The sequence below is a fragment of the Nuphar pumila genome, chromosome 16 (genome assembly GCF_984573655.1).
Source record: "Nuphar pumila chromosome 16, dmNupPumi1.hap1.1, whole genome shotgun sequence".
Lineage (NCBI taxonomy): Eukaryota > Viridiplantae > Streptophyta > Magnoliopsida > Nymphaeales > Nymphaeaceae > Nuphar > Nuphar pumila.
The window spans coordinates 69,798,547-69,820,588 of record NC_143264.1 but is presented as its reverse complement, the minus strand read 5'-3'; the positions used below and the strand labels follow the sequence as shown (position 1 = coordinate 69,820,588).

At 36.9% G+C, this 22,042-nt stretch overlaps 1 protein-coding gene across 2 annotated transcripts in view; it reads left to right on the top strand.

Annotated features, from left to right (window-relative positions):
* The first annotated feature begins 5,888 nt into the window (after positions 1-5,888).
* LOC149813454 (Calcium-binding EF hand family protein) overlaps positions 5,889-22,042 on the top strand; it is a 31,115-nt gene continuing 14,961 nt past the window's right edge. Inside the window, exon 1 of one of the 2 annotated variants that reach the window (XR_016428323.1) lies at positions 5,889-6,045. Coding sequence is in view for 1 of the 2 variants with exons in the window: in XM_089991947.1 (XP_089848073.1) it covers positions 6,006-6,045 (40 nt within the window). In the remaining variant the exon portion in view is untranslated. The remainder of the gene's footprint in view (positions 6,046-22,042) is intronic. The other variant, XM_089991947.1, reaches the window with a different exon arrangement.

Below are 22,042 nucleotides of genomic sequence, written 5' to 3'. Positions count from 1 at the left end.
AAAAATATGATAAAAGTGTAAGATTTTGTGGTGGCTCTGATACCAAACCTGTAACGACCCCAACTTATACCTCTTAAAAAATACCGATTTTTTTTAAACAAGTGCTGAAACATTCTCAGAGACCCGGGGCCTTTACAGTTTTACTCTTCATTGGATAACCAACCAACCACAAGGAATCTTACATTTATCATCTATACCATAGCAAACCAAAATTTTATTAATTAAATAAGAAATAGTAATCTCGAGACAATTACATAAAAAGAACCAAAGTGCAATAATAAGTAAATGTACAAAAAACGAAAGAAAAGTAGAATCACGTTGTCCATTTGTGAAGTTGTCAAACAACCGTTTAGCACTCGTAGCTCTCTCAGAAGTGAGTCACTTCACTAATCCCCTGCGGCTGCGAAAAAACACAAAAGTAGGGGTGTCAGAACCGAAATCCTGAATACAAGTACCCTTAATGAAACAAATGAGCATAAGGAACAACCTTCGAAACATTAGACATTCAAATCTAATGTCGGAGACACTAGGGACATCCAAATCCACAAGTGTCACTTTCTTGATATACCAAAACAATAATTGTGTCTACACACCACCCCTAGGCAAAGTGGCAGACTCTCCCTAAAATCTTGATCAGGCGAAAAACCTCAATATCGGGTTCAGGGGTCAACAACAATGCACATAGAGTTTTAGTATCCCCACGGTCTCCCAAACCACTAAACCCAAGATTACCTTTTCGTAGAAGGACCATTAAGGGATCGTAAGTTACATTATTCTTTTTCTTTATCTTGTTATTAATGTCAATTTTTATTACTTGCAATTCATCATGCAAAATTAATAACATAAGCTTGCATATCCACATTTGTAGCTCTTCACGACCTACTCCCGTGGCAACAATAGAACAATGTAATTAGAACAACAATATCATGTTTGATTATTGTAAAGCATAGAACCACTAAAACACAGAGCATCACATGCTCGAGGCTCATACTGCCCAAGATAATCCATTTTGGTCATCTATGCATTCATATATAAACATTATGAATAACATACCATTATGCTTTCATTTCAAATGTTTTTCAATGCAAATTCATTTATGTTAACTTAAAGACGTGCATACACAGTAATATTCGTATGCATGAGTTTGAGTTCACACTTTCATGATAAGTGCATACTTTCATTTCATACATGTATTCGTGTCAAATGCATGCATTCCACCATAAGCTTCCTCAAGTAAACAAATGAACAATCAAGCGGTGGTGAATGCAACAATATAATGTATGCACATGCACAAGATGCAACCTTGAAATGATGCTTTGATTTAGCATGATCTATCAAACACAAGTAAAAACACATCATTTCTTCACTTGCATAGGACTGAATATGACACAACTAGTAAATCGGGAAACTTACAAGTATAACTGAAAATTTTCATATGCCAACTCAATCCTCACTTATGCGTAATTTGAGTGTACAGTCACGTATAAGACCGGTATGTGTTTTGTCCATGCAACTCGAATAATTTGCTCAAATGAAAGCACACATGACAATGTGTATATACATATCTATGTATATATATGTATATATGTGTATATATATAAATATAAATAAATAAATATATATACGTATATATATATATATATATGTATATATATATCTATATGCATACTCACATTTTTTTTACTAGCAGCCCCAACTGAGGCCCACTCGGTTGGGAAAATCATAGACACAGTCCTGGATGAGCCTATTCGACTGGGAGAGGTCAGAGTGCCCGCACACACCTGCACAGGTCGGGCCTGTGCAGTCCTGGTAGCCCCCCCTCCCCCTTCCGAGTAGTATGCTGGACTATCAGGCCACTTCAAGCCTGACTGCTAGTGTACAGGCCCTGCCGAAGCCTGTGCAGGCTGCTGCCAGCCAGTCCAACCCAGATAAGTTTTTTTTTTTATGAACTTGCCCAGCCGAGTCCACTCAACTAGGCCCTTGCATGGACAACAGGCCATGCCAATCCAACTGAACTGGTTCAGCTGGACCAGGCAGGCCTGTCGAGACACTGTCAAGTCAGCCCAAACCTGGCGAGTCGTGCAGTCATATAGAATCCCAACAGATGATCATAGCAGGGTAAGGCAACTGATGGGACCTGCACCACATACCCAACTGGATGCAGAGTTAGTTGTTGTGACTGGACTTAATTTGTGTGTTGCACTGACAAGGGTGAATTGATGAGTAGCAATTTTTTTTGAACTACCATGGCTACTATTTGCTAGAAAATTAGCATTTATAAAGAGAAAATATGGCATGTGCTTGCGGTCTTTTGATGTACACCAGGCAAAGTGATAAAGTTTGTGAGATGAAATTGAACGTATCACTTGCAAGGGACTCGGTTGGTCCAGTGGCCCGACCGCTAGACCTCTAAAAACATATATATAAAAACAAACCCCCTTTTTTTTTATGTCCCAACATATATTTTTTTATGCATATACTAAGTTCCTAACCTGGACCTTATATCGACATCGATATTTGCCAAAAACAAGTCTTTAAGTAAACACTTATACCATTGATAAACATTTTGTTTTAACACATACAAAAATTCATTTTAAAAATAATGGGAGGAAATCAAGAATCCAACTATGGGAATACCCATCAATGTCCTAAACAAAGACCAAGTATGCATTTGATATTGACATGCTAATGTAAACTATTATGAAACCATACATGCTTTCACACATAAATTTTTCCCTATTCATAACAATTATACATGCATCCAATATCATATGTATATTATGCAGTAATGTAGGAATCAAATTCACTATGAAACATGCGTTAAAAAGCCCATTTAACATGAAATAAAATTCTGTTTTTGTATAGAAAACCCATACATAGAATTTTTATATGTAAAGAACCGAAAACACCCATATAAAAGAGGATCTATGGATCCTCATCCATACATTCTAGAGTGAACACATAGATTCACTCTTTAACCATAGATTTACACCAATGATTGCATGAAAATCGATTCGGCACTTGATTTCTCACTTGATCAAAAAACGAGAATCTGAACCTTAATGAAAATCGGAAGAGACAAGAAAAATAGAGGTTGGATGGCTGGAGAAGAAGATTCTTCTTCTTCCTCTTTCTCCCTTTCTTCTCCTTCTTCTCTCTCTCCTTTTTCCCTCTTTCTTTCTTTCCCTTCTTTTTTTTTATTAATATAAAGAGAGTGAGAGGGGGTGACGTTCTCCTCTTCTTCAGCCTTTTCTAAAAGGGCTGAAGAGTTTTAAAATAGGGAAACTCTCTCTAGTTTCCAAGTTTTTTAAAACTTTCATGTTGACTTTTTTTTCTAAAACTTTTCAAGTCTTTTAGAACTCTTTTTAAATCTTTCTTTAGCTTTCTAAGGCATGTATATGGACTCTTTTAAGAGGTCATAAATAACCCTAAAATAAAATTCATAATTAATATAATTCAATTAATTATTAAATATTAATTAATTAAAATTATCTAAAAACTTCAAAAAATAGCCAAATTAACCCAGAAAGATTCTTAACCTTATTAAACCCCAAATTAAAGCTTTATATTGAATTTAAAGCTGAAAAAATATGGGGCTTGGATTTGGATCCAGATCCAAAAATCCAAACCCATACCAAAAACAAAAATGGATGAAGATCTGGTTTAAATCTAGACTTAAGTAGGTCTTAAATAAGATCCAAATCCATAATAATTTGGATTATATACATCGGATCCAACCTGATCCAACTCTGGATCTATTTCGATAAACTACTTAAATTTTGAAAAAACGTGATTTTTGGGCCAACCGTAGCCCGAATTTAGAAAAGTAAAATATCATTGCACTCATAATTCTGAGACGCTTCTAATGACATATTACATGAATATCAAATTCTGAATTTTATCTAAAAATAACCTAAATTTTACTCTAATTTTGCTTGAATATAAAAGTAAAAAATAAAACTCTTTATCTCGCTTCGATTGGCTCGTTGCAACCTTGTCGATGGGACCTGGGCCAAGCCCAGACTCAAAGACATCAATCTAAAAACTGAGCCCCAAGTGATTTTTCTCCCAGACTTAGCCAAATCTTCAAAAAATCATAATTTGGCTAAGTGTTAAAAAGCACGATATTACATACTCGATGGTTTTGTGCCTTTAATAACACCAAATATTAACCACGCACGCCCACACACAGTTGAGTGTAACTTTGGACCCCAAAAAAATGGATGCGCTCATTGTGTGCCAAGTGTAGGAAAAAAGAGCCCTTTAGCATCGCCACTAAAGTGTGGTAGAAAAAAGACCTTTAGCAGCAGTCTCAACAGTGCGAGCATGTCTGCTTTTTTTCTTTCTAATGATACACCCAACTCTCTCTCTCTCTCTCTCTAGAGAGAGAGAGAGAGAGAGAGAGAGAGAGAGAGAGAGAGAGAGCTGACTTAACATATTAGGCTATGTTAGGCCCTATAGTTTGAAGTGTTTTATGATAGATTTGAACCGTTAAATGGGTTTTTCATGCTCGATTTAGTGGAAATCGACTCTTGGATCATGTTTTTTTGATAAAAAAATATATTTTTATGAGTTAAAAAAAAATGATGCCTTCATAGTCATTGATTTTGGATCACCAAGAAAACCTGTATACAAGACAGATTTCGGTGATCCAAAAATAGTTTCTCACTAAACAAAACCTTTAAATAACATATATGTTGTTAGATGTGAGAAAAAATACTAAAAACTATGATTTTTTAATGGGCCTAATGAGTTAAAGCAAGAAAAATAGGACATAACAACCACATTATATATATACAAAAATAGGTTTGTGCTCAACCCATTTAGTGCTAAACCGCATGCTAAATGGGTTTTTCAGCTTCTTCGGTGCCTTTTATGGGGGTTACAAATGTGTTGGGTATGATCAATCTACTAAGAATCCACACTTGGATCATGTGTCACACTTGGATCATGTGTTTTCGATGAAAAAAAGAATGTTTGGAGCCTAGAAAATTTACAAAGATTTTAGACCATTGATTTTTAGAACTTTGTAAAAGTTCACCTATGTGTTGGAATCAAACACTTCAAGAGCTATCCCTACGGTCAAAATTTAAAAATAAAATGAAAAAAGCCTTAAAAACCCATTTAACACCAATTGGTTTAACACGGCTTTCTCTCTCTCTCTCTCTCTCTCTCTATATATATATATATAAACTGCTCAAACATGTATATTAGTTTGAATCAACCTGAATCATCTGTGAAACCCTTATGTCTTATTTTCTTTCCTTTTTTTCCTTTTCACCGTATCCCCCACCACCCCTTCCTCCACCTCTTCATCGTCCATACCCAGCGGATGGCCTTCTCGCTGCCAGACAGTCTTCTCACCACCGGACAACCTCTCCTTCCTCCCGCACTTGTGCAACTGCTGGTGGGAGGAGAAAAAAAAAACAAAAGAAAAAGAGAAAGAAACAAAGGAACCGTCGGCAGCTAAGTTTTGAACTGTTCATCGAAAACAAATTTCTGTTAGGTGGGGTTATCACTCATCATTCATGATAGTAAAATTATAAATTAACCCTTCAATTCCCTCTTTCTTGGTCTTTCCCCTTCCATACGTTGTGTGCGTCTTATCTCCATCCCCCCTACTTTTTATGAAAATGGCGTCTTTCTTAAGAAAAAGATAAAAACAAACGCGTGAAACGAAAAGCTTCTTTAAAAAAAACCTAATTATGGTCATTTCACCACAATCTTGAAGAAAAAAAAATCTTAAGGGGTAATTCCGTTATTTAGAGATAAAGAACAAAAAAATCGCTCAGCAATGTTTACCGAATCAAGAGTCCTGCATCTTAAACCTATACGGAAAGAATACAGCCACTGATACCTTCTTGTCATTTGAGTCCACAACAAATACAAATCCGTGAAAAGACTATGGTGTCCACGAGCGACTACTCTTTTAGCTCGACCGCTCTTGATTCACACCTCCATTTTTTCAGCTTCTGAGTTCACAGAGAGAGAGAGAGAGAGAGAGCATGGGACAGGTATTAACAGGTATCCAAGACAAATTCGATGGTATGCTTCTCTCTCTCTCTCTCTGCTCTTTTCCATTTGCCAAGTTTGTGAATATGTGCTATTTTTTAGTGGGTAGGTTCATTTAGTTGGATTATACCCTCTTTGGTTTCTTTTTTTTTTGGGTATGATTCCTTGACCGATCTCTCTGGAGTTTGGGAAGTTTGTGCAGGCTATTCCTTACTGGTTTGAGCTAACGACTGGAGGGCTCAATGGTTTTCTGTTTCCCCTTCTTCTTCTTTTGCAACTTCTGGTTTTCTTCATGAGTTTACGGATCGTTCAGTTGGTTTTGCTTGCATATATTGTCAGATCAACAAACGATTCAATGCCAATGTTACAATTTAGGGCTTAATTTTGGTACCATCATTAAGAAAGATGAAGTCTGGACTCTGAAGGATGAACTGTAAGTCAATACGGTAACCAAACACAAAGGAAGAAGCTAAAATGGGTTATTCTGAAAAATAAAAGTGAGACAATCAAATCATAATCTTTGCGTGGAATTATTTTGTTCACGGTGACTGTGATTTGTGTTAATATTGTTCACCATGAATTCATTAAGAGTAGCACTGATACAGGGAAGGTATTAGCCCTGGGAGAAAAATTGGACATCTTATTATTACAGTGATCGGGAGCAGTAGGCCTCTTTTTTCCTTTCCTGTTTCTTGGAGACAACTACTGTGTATCTTTTCATCGAGATGTTAGGTTGGGATGACGGAGTAGATGCTCTTTTGTCATTGTTGCTGGAGAATAAATAACTAAGGAACTTTAAAGAGAGCACTTTGTATTAGAGGTTAGAGTAATAGAGTTCCACTTCCTTTTCTGATCTTAGAAAATTCAGAACACCAAGTTGGTTGTAGTTAGTTGAAGATATCTCTATTACGCTACAAATCAATATCATCATCATTGTTTGTGAATATATGCTATTTTCAGTAGGTAAGCTCATTTAATTCAATCATGTCCCTTTGATTTTTTTTTTTGTGTGATTCCTCATCCTTCTCTCTGGAGTTTGGTGAAGTTTGTGCTATGTTCAGGTGAACCTTTACTGCTTTGAGCTAACTAAGGAGTCAAGGGTTTTATCCTTCTGCTTCATCCTTTTCAACTTTTGTTTTTTGCGATGAGTCCATCAATCATTCAATGTATTTTACTTATACGGTCAGATCCACAGGACATATAATGCAAACATTATAATACCAGTCTTGATTTTGGTATCATTGCTAACAAAAGTGAAGTCATAAAATGACATGTTGAAGTCAATAATGGTAACAAAACATAAGGGAAAAAGTTGAGTGCATATTGCACTGTTGTAGTACTCCTTAATGTGTAGTATCATATTGGGCTTCTTTTGTCATTGTTGGTGGAGAATGAATATCTAAGTAACTGTAAACTGACCACTATGTATTAGAGGTTAGTAGTGGAGTCCCTGTTCCCTTTCTGATCTTAGAAAATTCACAATGCTGAGCTGATGGTCATTGGTTGAAGATATGCCTAATATTCTATAAACTTCATTATCATCATCATCATTGTTATCAACACATCATGGGAAGTTTAACTGTCAATGCTTGAAACATTGCACCAATGGCTTATTTGGATAGCCAAGTTATTGCCCCAACTCATCTAATCTGATATAATATTCTCTTTCTACATTCTCTTGATTAAATACTTTACAACTAAAGATAATGCATGAAAGACATTATCTTCATCTATATAGAATGGTTTCTCATATTAATTATGATCAAAACAGTTTTACAAGATTGCTAACAATTCCTTTCAATGATATTCTTTACAAAATACTAATTGAATAAATTACACACACAAAAAAGGCTGACCTATCACCTATTTACACATAACAGCTTTTCAAATATGACATTCAGTCACCTGCCTCAAGTACCACATAGTATGCAAATTACTTTTCAACCATTCATTGATAAAGCCACCCATCCATGTTCTTTAGATAATGAAGTAAATATTAAATCATTTAAGCAGTCTAATTTGACCAAGGATGATCGATTTGACCAGATATGTCTTTAGTGTTAACAAAAAAATCATAATGAATAACTGGGTAGTCAGTAAAGGTTCATAATAAATAACTAGGTAGTCAGTAGCTAATGTAATCAACTCTATTAATTGTTGTTAAAAAGAGTTAGACTCAGCACCAACAAAAGTTGAATAAAAAGGTTCATGGATGGATCATGTACTCGAATGGTATGGCCACATCCTACATTATCACCATCAATATTCAGTCACCAATTTTTGGTGTTCTGGTCCTGCCAGTGATTGAAAACAATGAACATAAGAATGCTAGGTGAAATTTAAAGTCAAAAGGAATTATATTACAGATTGAACTAAATTAGTTGTAAATTGCTTCTCTTTGATGAAATGTCAAGGAAACAGTCCAATGGAAGTACGGACATTGAGAATATTGTTGCTTAATGTTTTTCCTTGCCCAAATGGCCTCCATTACTGATCTTTTCATCTTCACTGGTGCTTCTGGCATTCATATTAGTGCTTGAAGTTGTGTATAATGCTCTGAAGTTCTATTGATAATAAAACACCATCTAACAGAGATCCTCAGTTTCTAATGAGATGTATTTGTTGATGGAAAACATAATAATTTTTAATGAAAAAGGTTCCAATGACTAAACAGAAATACAATAACTAGAATTTACATATGTATGGAAAGGTGGATATTATTTATTGAAGATTCTTCACTTTTTGTCTCCTTTCTTGTACTGTTTTTGGCATCTTTTTCTAATGCTTTAATAAATTTTCCTTGTTTTCTTCTAAAAAAAGGATCCTTCACATTTTCAATATACAGTAGCTTGAATTTGGTGATGTTATGAGCATTCTAGTAATGATGATATGTCATGCAAAGCATCAACTTAAGACATCAAACATTTTAGGGGAAAAGTTATGAACTAGGTAACATATACTAAAGCTGCATATTCTAACTACATTCTTGCATGCACATATGCACACAGCAACATGTACACGTTGTTCTGTAAAGACTAATGGCAGGGTGCTCTGGGAGCACCTACACCCATGTAGTAGAAAGTAGAAAACATGGGTGTATGCTGCATCGTCGCAATCAGACCCCATAGATGTATAGTTTGGTAGGAATCATGCATTTGATCATGTTTTTTGGATGCAAAAATAGGATTTTTAAGTCATGAAACTTTTGTATATTGTGGGCCATTGATTTTTGTAGATCTTAAAAGCCTATAGTTTCATCAAAATCACATGATTCAAAGCTTGTTTTGTACTAAGAAATGCATGTAGATCATATCTGTAAGGTTTGATCAATAAAAAAAACTCGAGTTATGAAAAATTATAGTTTCTATTAGGTGGACATGTATGTGTGCATGTGTGTATTCAACCAAAACGGAAATAAAGCAAAGAAGAGTAGGAACCCGGATATACGTGGTTTGACTTTAGTGCCTACGTCCACGGGGGGAAACACATACAAGCTTAATTTTCATTCACTAAGTCTTGTACATTTATAGATATACTTTCCATGCTAGTTGGTTTCCTCAATAGCTGAGATTCTACATAAATCTTTACTATTGTTTTTTTTCCCTTTGTTTTACAGTCTTCCTTATAGGATAAGATTTGGTGGGTGACGAGCTGGGTGGAAGTTATGTTTTGTGAGGGGTTTTGTAAATATATAAGCAACTTACAGGTGAGAAGGGACGAACCGAGCGAGGAGTTGTCCTTGAGCCACTTTCTCTCGGACAAAGTGGTAGTTGATCTCAATGTGTTTGGATCGATTGTGGAACACCGGATTGATAGTCATGTGCAATGCTAACATGTTGTCACAGAAGAGAGTGTGAGCCTATGAGGTTTAAATCCCAAGGTCTTGCAAAATGTAAGTGTTCTAGGTGATTTCAACAGTAGTGGATGCTAGGGATCGATACTTCGCCTCTGAGCTAGATCGAGTGACAATTGGTTGCCCTTTAGCACTTCAAGAAATGCAGTTGCCTCCAATGTATATACAATAGCCTGTAGTAGAACACTGACTAATGTTACACCCTACCCAGTCTGCATCTGAAAAGCCATATAAAACAAGTGGATTTCTGCTCAATAGATGGATTCCGAACTCCATAGTCCCTTTTATATACCTCAGGTTCCTCTTCACAAGTTGAAAAAGAAACTTGGTTGCTGACACACGTAATTGACAGTAAATGACAAATCTGGCCTGTTCAAGGTCAAATATTACAAGCTCCTGATTATGCTTTGATAAAATTTTATATCTGCAAAAGGCTCATCAATTTGGGGAGATTAAGGCTTACTGACCATAGGAGTGTTGATGGGTTGACCATCTGTCATTTTGGCCCAATCCAATATGTCATATACATATCTGTTTTGTTTTAGAAATAAAAACCCCCTTGGAAATGTTGGACTTGGACTTCAAGAAAATGTTGAATAAATCCAAGATCCTTCACAAAGAATTATTGGTGTAACTGACTGATGATCTCCTGTAGATAAGTACTACTACTTCCCGTATGATAATATCATCGATGTATAAGAGCAAATATATGCATCCTTTAGTATTTTGGTAAATGAACAAAGAGGAGTTGGAATACTACAGCAAAATCCCATGGTAAGCAAAAATGTAGTAAACCTGTCAAACCAAGTTCGAACAGATTGTTTGAGCCCGTATAATGCCCATTGAGCTTACACACATAGTGGTGTTTGGTAGGGTCTTGGAACCTTGGTGGTGGTTCCATGAAGACTGGTTCTCCCCATAACCCATGCAGATAGGTGTTCTTGATGTCCAATTGCCTAATGTCCCACCAATTGGTAAAAGCAATGGATAGGAGACAACACATATGGTGGTGGGTTTCTATAATGAAAAGACGCGGAAGCACCAAAAGAGCAAAAGTCACTCTTTAAGAGTGACTACAAGAGCCAAGAACACAAACACCAAATGTGCACACACAAAACCTCACAAATATAGGAAATGACTTAAAGTCATAAGTTGGATTTATTGAAGAAAGAGAGAGAGGGGTGTAAAAACCCATACTTTTAAGAGGGGAAGACCTCCTCTATTTATAGAGGAGGGAAGCACTAAAAGGAACCACAAGGGGGGCCTCCCTTGTAGTCGTTGGGAGCCCCAACGGTCAGAAATCTGACCGTTGGAGCCCCAACGACTACAAGTGTGGGGCCCCCTTGTGGTCATTACAAAAAGGAAAAGAAATAAAGAAAAAAGAAAAAGGAAAAAAGGAAAAAGGAAAAAATAAAAAAGAAAAAGGTACATATGTGGTTTTACAAGAATACCCCTATCGGGTATTTATCTAAATGAGAAATAGTATATATATATACATATATGTATATATATATATATATATATATATATATATTTTAACACGCCCCCTCAAACTTTACGGGGAGAAGATCGAAAGTTTGCTAAGGAGGAACATAAATCGTGGAGTTGGAAGCGCTTTGGTGAAGAAGTCAGCCAGCTGATATTCTGAAGTAACATATGGTAATGAGATAGTCCCTCGAAGATATTCGTCTCGAACATAATGGCAATCCATCTCGATATGCTTTGTCCGTTCATGAAAGGTGTGATTGCTGGCAATGTATATCGCACTTTTGTTATCACAACAGAGCTTGGTAGGAGTGGAAATGAGGACGCCCATGTCAGCGAGGAGACTTCTGAGCCATACGATTTCCATAGTTGTCATCGCCATAGCCTGATACTCAGCTTCAGTAGATGATAAGGAGACTTTCTGCTGCTTCTTGCATCTCCACGAGATGAAAGATTCACCTAAAAAGATACAAAGACCCGTAATTGAGATACGATCATTGGGATTGCCTCCCCAGTCAGCATCAGTAAAAGCAGCCAATTCAAGAGATGAGGAAGAGGATAAGAAGAGTCCCTTTGAGATGGTGTTTTTGATATATCGCACAATTCTCATTACGGCCGCCATATGAACCGTGGTAGGTGCGTGCTGGAACTGGCTTGCTGCATGAACCGCATGAGCTATGTCAGGACGGGTGATGGATAGATAAGTGAGAGATCCAATTAATTGACGGTAGGGAGTTGGATCTTCAAGAAGAACACCATCTTCAAGTCTAAGTTTTGCATTGATAACTTCGGGAGTCTCAACTTTCTTTTCATCAGATATTCCTGATTTGGTACAAATTTCAGCAGCTAATTTCATCTGAGATAAGATGTATCCACGTTCGGAATAAGCCACTTCAATACCTAAAAAATATCGCAAATAACCAAGGTCAGACATATCAAAAGTATCTTTTAGCATAGACTTAACATCATTTACTCCCTTTTTGTCATTCCCAGTGATGATCATATCATCAACATACAGCAGAAGCATAATAATGGAGTCACCTGTTCTTTTCACAAAAAGAGCAGTGTCAGTATAACAAGAAGAAAATCCTAAATTTATTAATACGTTACTAAACCTATCATACCAAGCTTTAGGTGCTTGCTTAAGACCATATAAAGCCTTTTTTAATTTCAAAAATTTTTCATTTAAATCCATACCTGGAGGTGGTTCCATATACACTTCTTCATTTAAATTACCATTCAAAAAGGCATTTTTAACATAAAGTTGAAAAATTGGCCATTTTTTAACTGCGGCTATAGCAATAAGAGCTCGAACACTAGTCATTCGAGCAACGGGGGCAAAGGTTTCATCATAATCTACCCCATACTCTTGGGCATATCCTTTGGCTACCAACCTAGCCTTATACCTTTCCAATGAACAATCGCTCTTAGTTTTTACTTTAAAAACCCATCTACATCCGATGGGTTTCTTGCCATTGGGAGGATCAATGATTTCCCAAGTTTGTGCCTTTTTAAGAGCATTAAGTTCAAGTTGCATAGCTTCATTCCAATGAGCATATTGTTTAGCATCATTGTAATGAGATGGTTCATGAAAAGAGTGAAGAGCAAGAAGGCATGCTCGAAAATTAGGCGAAAAAGAATCATAAGAAACAAACCTATTTGGTATTTTGGAAATCCGATTTGATCTTCTTTGAGAAGTCTCTTCGGTGAACTCATTTTGGGAAAATTTTTCAAGGGCACAAGGAGGATTCCTTTCATTCTTTCTTGAGTAAACTTGAATTTGTCTTGAAACATTTTCTTCAAGATTTTGATCATCATTTGGATGTTCAACAAGATTTTCACTAAGAGATTCATTAGAATCAATATGATCATCTATGATGCTTTCGTTAGGCAATAAGTCAAATAAGAATGAATAATCAATATTTTCATTCGGTTGGTGCAAAAAACCACTTTCCTCTTCAAGGAATGTGACATCTTTAGAGATATAAAGCTTATTTTTAAGTATGTCAAAACATCTATACCCTTTTTGTTTTTCGCCATATCCCCAAAAAATGCATTCAATAGCCCTAGGGGAAAGTTTATCATTCTTGTGAGTTAAAACAAAACATTTACATCCAAAAATTCTTAGTCTTTTGTAATCGGGAGACATATTGTAAAGTTTTTCAAATGGAGAAAGATTTTTTAAAGAGGACGAAGGGGTCCTATTGATAAGATATGTAGAGGTTAGAACCGCTTCGGCCCAAAAGGATTTTGGAATGTTTCTTGAGATTAATAACGTTCTTGTAGTCTCTATTATGTGCCTATGCTTTCTTTCCGCAAGTCCATTTTGTTGTGGAGTGTTGGGACAAGAACGTTGGTGGAAAATTCCATTTTCTTTTAAATATTTTTGAAAATCATTGGACATATATTCGCCTCCCGAATCGGATCTAAGAATAGATAAATTTCCCAAAAATTGGTTTTTGACCATTGCATGAAATTCTTTGAAGAAGGAGAAAACTTCGGATTTGCGACTTAGGAAGTAAATCCACGTGAATCGAGTAAAATCATCAATAAATACCACATAATACGAAAAACCTCCTTTAGATAAAATAGGGGAAGGTCCCCACACATCAGAATGAATAAGTTCAAATGGCCGAGTGGTAAAGTAACTTCTTTGTGGAAATGGAATAGCTTTAGATTTCCCAAAAATGCAATCTTTACAAGTCATGTGATTGTCTTTACAAGTATTGTTCAAAAACGGAAAAAGAGACATTTTTACAAAATTTGGATGGCCAAGTCTCTCGTGCCATATTCCAATACTTTTGTCTTTTACAAGATTGCATGATGCCTTAGATGAGAGAGTCAAAAAATCCATAAAGTAGAGGTCACCCCTTCTATGGCCTTGCCCAATCAGCTTCCCTGACTGGAGATCCTGCACGGTGCAATCCTTAGGTGAGAAAGAGACTTGGCATCCATGATCGGTGATTTGAGATACGGAAAAAAGATTTAAATTTATTTTAGGAACGATTCTTACTTTAGGAACAAAGAAGTTTTTGAAATCAAGAGATCCAATACTTTCAATTTTCAGTGATGTACCATCGGCCGTTGAAACACAAGAAGATATAGGTTCGGAAAAAATATTTGAAAGAGAATTTTTATGAGATGTCATATGAAAAGAAGCACCGGAGTCTAGTATCCACATACCTGGAGGAGATGACGAGTAGGCAATGGCGGCCCCTGAGAAGATGTTGAAGAACTTCGGAGATGTGATTTAGAGTTTCTTTGATATCTCCTTCTTTGGTACTTTCTTCCTTCTTTGGAGAAGTTTCCCCAACCACGGCAACTTTACCTTTGAGTTTTGGACAAGCCGGTCTAATGTGACCCGGTTCATTACAATAATGACATATTATTCCCCTTCTAGGCCCATTGATATTTTTGTTAAAGTGGGGAGGTCTATATGCTTTAACATTTGATCCAGGACTATTAACGGCCAAAACTTCATCATTCCTAATGCTCAAGCCAAGTCGAGTTTCTTCTTGACATACCTCGGCAAGAGCGTCTTCAATAGGTAGGGCTTTGCTTCTATGGAGAAGAGATGCCCTCACTTGTTCAAATTCCGGGCGAAGTCCATGAAGAAATTGAAAAAAGTGCTCCTTTTCAATTTGTTCCCTTCTTAGTTCAATGTCTTGTGGAGGAACCCATTTGGGTTCAAGAAGGGCAAGCTCATCCCAAAGAGGAGTTAGAGAGCTAAAGTAGTCCCGGACATTCATATCCATTTGTTTGGTGGAACGAATTTTTTCTTGGCAAAAGAATTGCCGAGCAAGATCCTTTTGGGTATACATACCCTTAAGAAAAAACCAAGCCTCATTGGCTCTTCTAAACTTGGCAATATTGGCACAATTTTTAAGATCTACGTTGTTCATAAACCATGCCCAGATTTTGGCATGGTTGCTTTCCCAATCCTCGATTTTGGATTGATGTTCATTAATGGCTTTGATGCGCTCATCGCCATCTAAAGCCTTTTCAACTTCATTTTCAATTTTGGTAAGAACAAGAGAGGGTTCGGGAGTAGTCCCCATAACAAAACCCCAAAGTTTCTTACCTCTTAGATGATTTTCCATAGCGGAGGCCCACATGAGATAGTTGGACCCATTTAGCTTGAAAGAGAGCTCCACTTTAGAGTCACGTTCCATCGGCACCAAATATACTTCCTTTCTTCAAAAACTTTGAGAGGCACGCTTTCCAAGATGTCAAAAGAGAAGCCCAATGCTCTGATACCATGTAATGAAAAGAGGCGGAAGCACCAAAAGAGCAAAAGTCACTCTTTAAGAGCGACTACAAGAGCCAAGAACACAAACACCAAATGTGCACACACAAAACCTCACAAATATAGGAAATGACTTAAAGTCATAAGTTGGATTTATTGAAGAAAGAGAGAGAGGGGTGTAAAAACCCATACTTTTAAGAGGGGAAGACCTCCTCTATTTATAGAGGAGGGAAGCACTAAAAGGAACCACAAGGGGGGCTCCCTTGTAGTCGTTGGGAGCCCCAACGGTCAGAAATCTGACCGTTGGAGCCCCAACGACTACAAGTATGGGGCCCCCTTGTGGTCATTACAAAAAGGAAAAGAAATAAAGAAAAAAGAAAAAGGAAAAAAGGAAAAAGGAAAAAATAAAAAAGAAAAAGGTACATATGTGGTTTTACAAGAATACCCCTATCGGGTATTTATCTAAATGAGAAATAGTATATATATACATATATGTATATATATATATACTTATATATATACGAATGTATATATATATAAGTATATATATATATATATATATTTTAACAGTTTCATGACGGGAGAAGGTTTCAATGAAATCTACCTTGAGAAGTTGTGTGTGTAACGACCCCAAACTGACCCTCGAAAAATGCAGATTTTTTTTAAAACAATTGCGGAAAACATCCCAAGGACCTGAGGCACATTACATATTTAATATTCAAAACCCAAACAACAATCATAAAATAAATTTAAACCATTAACTGAAGTTTTATTTACTCAATTAAATAATTTTAATTAAGTTCTACACAATTTTCAAATCAAAACAAAATCTCCAGTGCACGTCAGAACCCGGGCCACCAGATCATAGCCCTCATGCCCTCTAGCCGGCCATTCCCTCCATCACGGTGCCTTAGTACTTGAAAAGCATATTTTTTAAAACGGGGTAAGAACCCAAGTTCTCGTACGAGACCTTCTCAAATTTCAACAACAAGAAAATAACATAAAGTAAATCAGTTTAAGAGAGATCACAAGTAACATATCATGAGAACAAACTTACCATCTAAGCAGTTCAAGCAAGCAAATAGGAGTTTCATGATAAAACAAACATTTTAAGATACATGAAATTGGTGCAACATGCATGAATATCTTTTAAGTTCATTAATCAATATTTTCTTTTGCATTCATGTCCCTACTTAATGTACACCTAAGTTTTAATTTTCATTTCCTTAATAACCTGCAGATACTCAAAACGAGCAAAATTTTCTGAGGTTCAAGGCAGTTTCGAGTAATAGCTTATTACACAATTTGTATTTTAATTACTGGGTTCCATAGTGACAAATATCGCAAGATTTATGAAAATCTCGTGATAATATAGCGAGAAATTGCCTGAAAGTTTAAAACGGCAAAATATCGCGAGATTTTCAAAATATCGCGAGATTTATGAAAAAACATAAATATCGTAATTTAAACATGATATTTACGTTTTAAATGGTTATTTATCATGAAAAATCATGTATTTTATTTTTAAATATTTTTTATTAATATTTTATTATAGAAATATTTTTTAATTAATTTATTATTGCCGAGATTTTGCCGAAAAAAATGCGAGATTTATGATTTTTTTTAAATTTCTTGTGAGTTTTTGAAAAACGAGAATTTGTCGATAGAAATGTTTTTCACTATGCTGGGTTCTACACTTGTTCCCCAACCAATATCAGGAATTCACACTATCAATCGAAACCTATGTCACAAGGATTCGGCCAACCAGGTGTCGCACCCGGTGCGATCAACCTGACCCTGGGTGCAGTCAACGCACCCAGGGTCATTTTAGTCCATTTTTTAGATTTTTTTTTTTAAATTTCTGCCCAATGAAATGGGCTACAAATTTTTTTTGCCCTAATCCTCCCTTCATCTCCTCTCTAACTCCCTCTGCTCTCTGCCGACCCCGACGCCGCCGTCGACTGCTCCGCCAGACCTCTTCAGGTATGCCCCCGACTCCCTATGCTCTCCTCCTCTCCTCTTCGACTCCCTCTACTCTCCTCCTCTCCTCTCCGACTCCCTCTGCTCTCCTCCTCTCCTCTCTGTCTTCCCTCTCTCCCCCTTAGAATGTCGGGGAGGGGCCCGACATCGTCGTGGCTGCAAGCGGTGCTAATTTGCCACAAGGTGCTTGGGTGATCAACTTCTCAACATGTCCATCGTGCACGTGGTTGTGCGCACGACTTGTGCTTTTTTGGGTCTCTGTGTTTGCTTTCCCTTTGCCGCAGCGGAATCGTGTCCCTACTCGGTGCTAACGGCTCAACTGCAAGGTTCCTTGTGCATCTTGCCAGAGGGCTTGGACATGCGGTTTGGCAGGCCACACTGTAGCGTTTTGTCGTTGTTGGTTCCCTTGCCGCTATGTGGGCTTTTGGATGTTCGGTATGTGTTGGCTCAGGTGGAGAGTAGAAAGAGTTCTCCTTCCTGCACTGATATTTTCAATGTTGGAATCGACGGATGACGCTTTGTAGTTGTGTGGCCTTCGGGCCAGTGCTGCGACGTTTACGAGGGCACACAAGCAAAATTTAATTTTTTTTCATTAGTGTTAATGTTGTTAACTGATAAAACTTAAAAATTATATATATATATATATATATATATATATATATATATATATATATATATATATATATATATATATATATATATATATTGCCGCACCCCCGCACCTAAGGTTTTTTAAAGTACCACACCCGCACCCGCACCCATGTGACATAGATCGAAACATTAAGAATCCTCACCTAATGTCGGGACATTAAGAAAATCTGCATCCACTGATGCCACTTTTTTTGTATACCAATAACTATAGCTGAGTCAACAACGCCACCCCCAGGCAGAGTGACTGAAAGTTCCCTAAAATTGTGGTCAGAAACATGAATCACACATCGGATTATTGGGGACAATAAATACACACGGTGTTTAATATCCTCACAGTCCTCCATGACCGCTATCTAAGGTTCCCACCCTTTTAGAGGAACACCAGGGAAGAAAATTATTACATTGTTTGGTCTTTTTTACCATTCTTAATTAATTCAAAGTTCTTCACTCAAGAACAATTTTGCAAATCCACATGCAATAACAATTTTGGGCTTATGTAATTATTTCAAAACCAATTTTTTTAACAAAATCTTTACAATGCAAATTACAATTTAACATTTCATGAGCAACACACGCTCATGGCCCTCAACGGCTCATTTGTGGTTCAGACATCATCACAATAAGATAACATTTCAAGATTTTTCAGTGAACATGAAATACACATAAATAATCAAATTTTCAAGTTAGTAATACAATTCATGGTACAATCATGACAATTTTACTCAAGGAGGCATACATCGAGACCCAATAGCCCTGTAGGGCATGCCTTTATCGTCTAGCGGTTTAGGACATCTCTCTTTCAAGGAGGCAGCGGAGATTCGACTTCCCCTATATAAACTATATATTATTATATATATACGTATACATATACATATATATACTTATATAACAAAATGATACATTAATCTTAACAATATATTCATATATATATTCTATTTATAATGATATAATAAGTAATACCCTTTAGGGAAATTTTCTTTATTTCATAACTATTATAATAGGAAGTGCCCATTAGGGGCACACTAGTACTTTAAATTTATTTATTTTTTTGTCCTTTTCTGTTTTTATAGAGACTATTTGGTCAAATACCAAATAGAGTTGTTGGGTTCTTTTTTGACTAGTTAACATAGAGTTGACTAGTCCAATAGAGTTGTTGGAACAATTCCAATAACTATATTTATAGCTGTCGGAACCAGAGTTACCGGAAGCGCCTAAGTAAAGGGGGAAGCGCGAAACGTCGCGCTTTCGAAGCGTGAGGGGAAGCGTCCCCCTTTTTTGGGAAGCGTGCTTCCCTTTTATGGGAAGCACATTTCCCTTTTATGGGAAACACACTTTCCATTTTTGGGAAGCGCGCTTTCCCCACGCTTCCCCCACGTTTCCCCCACGCTTCCCCCTCACTTCCCCCTCGCTTTCCCATTTTTTTCACTTTTTTCGCTTCCCCCTCGCTTCTGGTTCGCTTCCTAGGTCGCTTCCGAGACGGTTCATAATTTTCTTCTAAGTGGTCCCACGCTTCCCCGCTTCCTAAATTTTTGAAAGTGCCTCGCTTCTCGCTCCCGCTTCCTGTATCGCTTCCCGCTCTCGCTTCTTCGACTGGTAACTCTGGTTGGAACAATCCAACAACTCTATTGAGACTGTCTCTTGTGTATAAATAGGGTTTTGTCCCCCTTCATTCTCTAATACTTTTCTTAAGCATTCATGCTCGATAAAATGTATATTTTTGTATTCTTGTGTTCTTCTTTTTAATTCCTTAATGTATTGTATGCATTTAGTGCTTGTGTAGTGCCTTAGTACTCTTGTATTGTCCCTTAGTTGGACTTGTGTATGTGCATGTGCACTTTGTGCTTATTATCATGTAAGCCCTTAGAGTCCTTTGTTTCTATTTTCACATATTTCGTTACATGGTATCAGAGTCGAGAAATCTTTCTTGGTATTTTGGGATTCTTTGGTTCAAGTTCGTGCTTCGTGATCATTGTGTGACTTGGATTTAAGAAAAATCTTGACCCAGTATGTATCTTAAATCTTTAATGTTACTTGAGTTATCTATCTCATGTATTATGCATGAAAAAATAAGTGTGCTTCCTCTTATTTTTTCATTTTTTTATGTTTTTATTTTTCTTTTTTTGCTTCTCCCTTGCTTTCCTTTCGTTTCTGGGTCGCTTCTGAGACAATTCTTAGTTCACTTTTAAGTCGTCCTGTGCTTTTCGCTTCCTAAAATTTTAGAATTGCCTCGCTTCCTGCTTTCGCTTCTCGAATCACTTTCCGTTTTTCGCTCCTGCTTTCTCTACCGGCAACTCTGGTTTAGCCCATAAGTGGCATTGTGATAGTGCTCTTGTTCTAGTAGTTGATACACTTGAATTTTGAGGTTTGGAGGTCTAGTGAGGTGATTGCTTGTGGTGGTCGAATTATTGTTGAGATTTTTAAATATCATTCATTTTGTTCTCTCCATGAAATTTCAAAACCTTTTTTCTACTTATTTTTTCTTGTATGAAAAAATGTTTATTGATAAAAATTCATGCAGCTTATGTGCATTATATATATATTACAACAACAAACAACAACTACGCCTTCATCCCAAAACAATTGGGGTCGGCGATATGAACCAACAAAGAAAATCATACTGGGTCTTCCACATGAATCCTTCTCCTCCATTCATTTATATCCAATGCCATGTCCTCGGTGAGGTTCAAAGCATTCATATCCTTTCCTATCACCTCCATCCATGTCTTCCTAGGCCTACCCCGACCTCTTTTAACTAATATATTTTCCCATTTCTCCATCCTTCTAACTGGAGCATCATTAGGCCTTCGTCGAATATGTCCAAACCACCGTAAACGATTCTCTCTCATCTTATTTTCAATGGGTGCAACGCCTACCTTCTTACGTATCTCCTCGTTCCGAATCTTATCTTTTATTGTATTTCCACACATCCATCTCAATATATATATTGTTCAACAATATTTGAAAAGCACTGAACCCTAGGTAGGGAGAGAGAGAGAGAGAGAGAGAGAGAGAGAGAGAGAGAGAGAGAGAGAGACGGCTGTTTAGAAAAAGAAACTCGTTAACTTATGTTATTAGGGCTTCTCTCTATGTTAAATAGAGAGAGGCTAAAAAGAATAATTACATCTAAGCCCATTATGAAAACAAAATTTCAAATAACCTCTAATATAAAAAGACTTAAACTTTAAACCACCTATTCTCAACACTCCCCCTCAAGCTGGAGCATAGATATCAATCATGCTAAGCTTGTCACAACATTTTGAGAAATTTGGTCTAGCAAGAGGCTTTGTAAACATATCTGCAACTTGGTCTTCCGACTTTAGATATTTGGTAGTGATATGACCAGCTTGAACCATATCTTTGACATAGTGGCAATCGACCTCAATGTGCTTTGTTCTCTCATGAAAGACAGGATTGCTCGCTATATATGTTGCCGCTTTGTTATCGCACATCACGGTCATGGGAGAGGAAACCTTCACCTGAAGATCATGAAGAACAGTACGAACCCACATCAATTCAGCAGCTGTTTGGGCCATAGCTCGATATTCTGATTCTGCACTCGACCTGGAAACCACATTTTGTTTCTTACTTCTCCAAAAAATCAAGTTGTCTCCCAAAAACCTGTGGTAGATTTTCTATCTACTACAGATCCAATATAGTCAGCATCAGAATAGGCCACTATCTCCAGAGTTTCACCTTTCCTGAACAATAACCCCTTTCCAGGAGAAGATTTTAGATATCTGAGAATCATTATGGCTGCATTCTAGTGTGTTAAAACTGCTTTGGGTTGGCTGTTTTATCGTGAATACCGAGAAGGA